At 37.9% G+C, this 3,960-nt stretch overlaps 1 protein-coding gene across 1 annotated transcript; it reads right to left on the bottom strand.

Moving 5' to 3' along the window:
- Positions 1–2,279: 2,279 nt before the first annotated feature.
- Positions 2,280–3,215, bottom strand: LOC143797869 (olfactory receptor OR9H1-like). Its single transcript, XM_077281092.1, has one exon. It carries the CDS (start codon positions 3,213–3,215, stop codon positions 2,280–2,282), a length of 936 nt encoding a protein of 311 aa, XP_077137207.1.
- Between the last annotated feature and the right edge of the window lie 745 nt (positions 3,216–3,960).

Genomic DNA, 3,960 nt, shown 5'->3' with positions numbered 1-3,960 from the left:
AATAGTAAACAAAACCCCCCTTTATCACCCCCTTAGTTAGGGAAAAATAATGAAATAGAAAAAATATATTTATTTCCATTTTTCCATTAGGGTTAGAGTTGGGTTAATGTGAGTTGGGCTAAAGATAGGGTTAGGGCTATTGTTAGGGTTAGGTTTGTGGTTAGGGTTATGGTTAAGGCTGGGATTAGAGTTAGGGGTGTGTTGGGGTTAGGATTGTGGTTAGGGTTGGGATTAGGGTTAGGGGTGTGTTGGGGTTGGGGTTGTGCTTAAGGTTATGGTTAGGGTTGGGATTAGGGTTAGGGGTATATTGGGGTTAAGGTTGTGGTTAGGGATATGGTTAGGGTTGGAATTAGGGTTAGGGATGTGTTGGGGTTAGGGTTGGAGTTAGAATTGGGGGGTTTCCACTATTTAGGTACATCAGGGGGTCTCCAAATGCGACATAGCGTCCGCCATTGATTCCAACCAATTTTGCGTTCAAAAAGTCAAACGGTGCTCTCTCCATTCTGAGCCCTGCCATGTGCCCAAACAGTGGCTATTCCCCCCATATTTAGTGTCGGCATACTCAGGAGAAATTGCACAATACATTTTGTGGTCCATTTTCTCCTGATACCCTTGCAAAAAGTAATAAAAAAAATTGGTTCTATTGTAAACTTTTTGTGAAAAAAGTAAAATGCTAATTTTTTCCTTTCACATTACTTTAGTTCTCATAAAGCACCTGAAGGGTTAATAAACTTCTTGAATGTGATTTTGCGTACCTTGAGGGGTGCAATTTTTAGAATGGTGTCACTTTTGGGTATTTTATGTTATATTGACCCCCTCAAACGTACTTCAAATGTGAGGTGGTCCCTAAAAAAATGGTTTTGTAAATTATGTTGGAAAAATGAGAAATCGCTGGTCGACTTTTAACCCTTATAACTTCCTAACAAAAAAAAAATTGTTTCCAAAATTGTGGTGATGTAAAGTAGACTTGTGGAAAATGTTATTTTTTAAAGTATTTTGTGTGACGTATCTCTCTGATTTAAGGGAATAAAAATTCAAAGTTTGAAAATTGCAAAATTAATTTTCACCATATTTCTATTTTTTTTTCATAAATAAACGCAAGTCATATCGAAGAAATTTTTACCAATATCATGAAGTACAATATGTCACGAAAAAACATTCTCAGAATCAGCAGCATCTGTTAAAGCGTTCCAGAGTTATAACGGCATAAAGTGACAGTGGTCAGAATTGTAAAAATTGGCCTGGTCATTAAGCTGCAAATTTGCTTTGTCACTAAGGGGTTAAAGGACTTTATTCTGGCTGTGTGTTTGTTTACAATTATTATCATTATTTATTATTGTAGCACCATTTATTCCATGGCACTTTACATGTGAGGAGGGATATACAAAATATAAAACAAATATAGTAATCTTAAACAATACAAGTCATGACTGGTACAGTAGGAGAGAGGACCCTGCCCGTCAGGGCTCACAATCTACAAGGGATGGGTGAGGATACAGTAGGTGAGGGGAGTATATAACTATATGATTAGTAATGAATAGGCGTTTTATAGATGCCTACCTATTACTAAGCCGTGGGCTTGATGTAACAGGACAATACAAAGGTGACATCAATCCCACAAATATGAACCCCACTTGCCACCACCACAGGGAAAGTGGGGCAAGCTGGGCAAAGTGCCAGAACTGGTGCATCTAATAGATGTACCTTTTCTGGGATGGCTGAGGGCACCTATTTTTAGGCTTGGGGGCCAATATCCACTTCCCCTTATCAGTCTTAGAATACCAGCCCCCAGCTGTTTGCTTTAGCTTATCTGGTTGTCAAAAATGGGGGGGCTCTGCTACTTTTTTTTATTACTTATTTAAATAGTAAAAAATATGGTGTGGGGACCCCTCTATTTTTGATAACTAACCACTGCTGAAGCTAACAGCTGAGGACTGCAGCCTGCAAATGTGAGTTTTGCATGGCTGGTTATCAAAAATACAGGGGAATCCATGTCAATTTATTTTTAATTATTTACTTATAGTACAATTAATGGGTCAATTGATGACACTTTTCCTTGTATCTGCCCCTAATTTTAGCAGTTTTCCCAGCTTTTTGGTCCCTCTGATGGTGTTGTATATTCGTTTGGTTTTACCTCACATTGACGTCAATGGGTTGGGGATATGTGCGCCGAACCGTTCATCGAACATGTTCAGCGAAAATTGGAATATTCGCCGGTTGCAACATTGAAAGGTTCGCTCATCTCAAATCTTGATCACCTCATGAAAACAAAACAAAAATCATTGATTTTCTTTAAAACACATGGTTCTTTTTATGGCTTTTTTGACATCCTTATTTCTGATACTGTAGATGATGGGATTCAACATTGGAGTCACCACTGTGTAGACAATAGTTACAATCCTGTCCTGTTCAGGAGAATATGCATAACGTGGGCGGAGATGCATGAACATGATGGCACCATAGTAGAGGGAGACCACAGTAATATGAGAGGCGCATGTTGAGAAGGCTTTATGCTGCTTTTTGGTGGATCGGATCTTTAATATAGTCACAGTTATATAGAGATATGACATGAGAATCAACAGGAAAGAGCCAAGGACAATTAACCCAACTGAAATGTTCTTGGTCACTTCATTGAACCAAGTGTCTTTACAAGAGAGATGAAAAAGAGGAGGCATTTCGCAGAAGAAATGGCTGATGTGGTTGGACTTGCAGAAGGGTAGACGAAAGGTGAAAAATGTGAGAAGGAATGAGTTTAAAAAGCTCACAATCCAACATCCACCAACAAGATACAAACATAACTTCCTATCCATAATAATATTATATTGTAATGGTTTACAAATGGCCATGAACCTATCATAGCCCATGACTGCCAAAAGTAAACATTCTGAGCCCCCCAAGGCCAGATGAAAGTATAACTGAGCTGCACATCCAAAAAATGAGATGCTTTTGTCATTGGATAATGTATTTAAGAGAATCTTGGGTACTACGGTTGAGGAAAAGCAAATGTCTATCACAGCCAAGTTGGTGAGGAAGAAATACATAGGGGTCTGGAGTCGCGCGTTACATTGAACCATGATAATCAATGTTGTGTTTCCTGATAAGGTTACTATGTACATCAAAAAGAAAATCAAAGAAAAGAAAACCTGAAAACCAATAACTTTAGAAAGTCCGAGAAGGATGAATGTTTTCTTAAATATGTGGGTTGAATTTTCCATCCAAAATCAATATTCAGAAATTCTTACTTTAACAAGTATTTAAAAAGTTACAAATCTTATTTTTTCATTATGAAAAGCTTATGTTCAGAGACATCCAACATTTTAAACCAACTTTGTTCAGCAATTATATTTCTTGTATTGACAGGGAATCCATGTTTGCTTCAATTTTGAGGACTGTATTGGGTTGATCTCCTATTAAAATATAACTAAAATATACAATATCATTAAATGAATGCATGTTTTGTATATTGATACATAATTAGGCTCATTCCTTATTGACCTAGACAAAAGAAAGTATAGTTGATAAAGTGGCAGTATCATTGAATTTCTTAACCTTGGCAAAGCATGACTAATCTATCACCTCAGTGCTCTTCTGTCCTGCTGTCACCACAGCCTACCATCAAGTGTTTCCCAAAGATCCTTCTGGGATCTTCTTTCTTTGATGTCTTCTTTTGTCAACTAAACCTTGCACTGAGGTTTCTCACACTGAGACCGTGATATTACAATGTGCATCACCTGAGGCGCTGACTGACATTGTGATATCTAATATTAGAGGCCAACCCCAACACAGAGTTATGATGCTCAAGGAAAATATTGTGTGATTAAGGAAAGTAGTCATTGGAAGGAACTTCATAGACAGTCAGACAGGGTCTGCGGCAGCAGGATGATAGTGGAGTTCCCAGCCATCAATATTATTTAACCCCCTTTCATACACCCCACAATTTTGTCAAATGGCATAAAGCAA

Source organism: Ranitomeya variabilis, chromosome 1, assembly GCF_051348905.1.
Source record: "Ranitomeya variabilis isolate aRanVar5 chromosome 1, aRanVar5.hap1, whole genome shotgun sequence".
Classification (NCBI taxonomy): domain Eukaryota; kingdom Metazoa; phylum Chordata; class Amphibia; order Anura; family Dendrobatidae; genus Ranitomeya; species Ranitomeya variabilis.
Note: the sequence above shows the minus strand (reverse complement) of the source record. Positions and strands in the feature narration are given on the sequence as shown.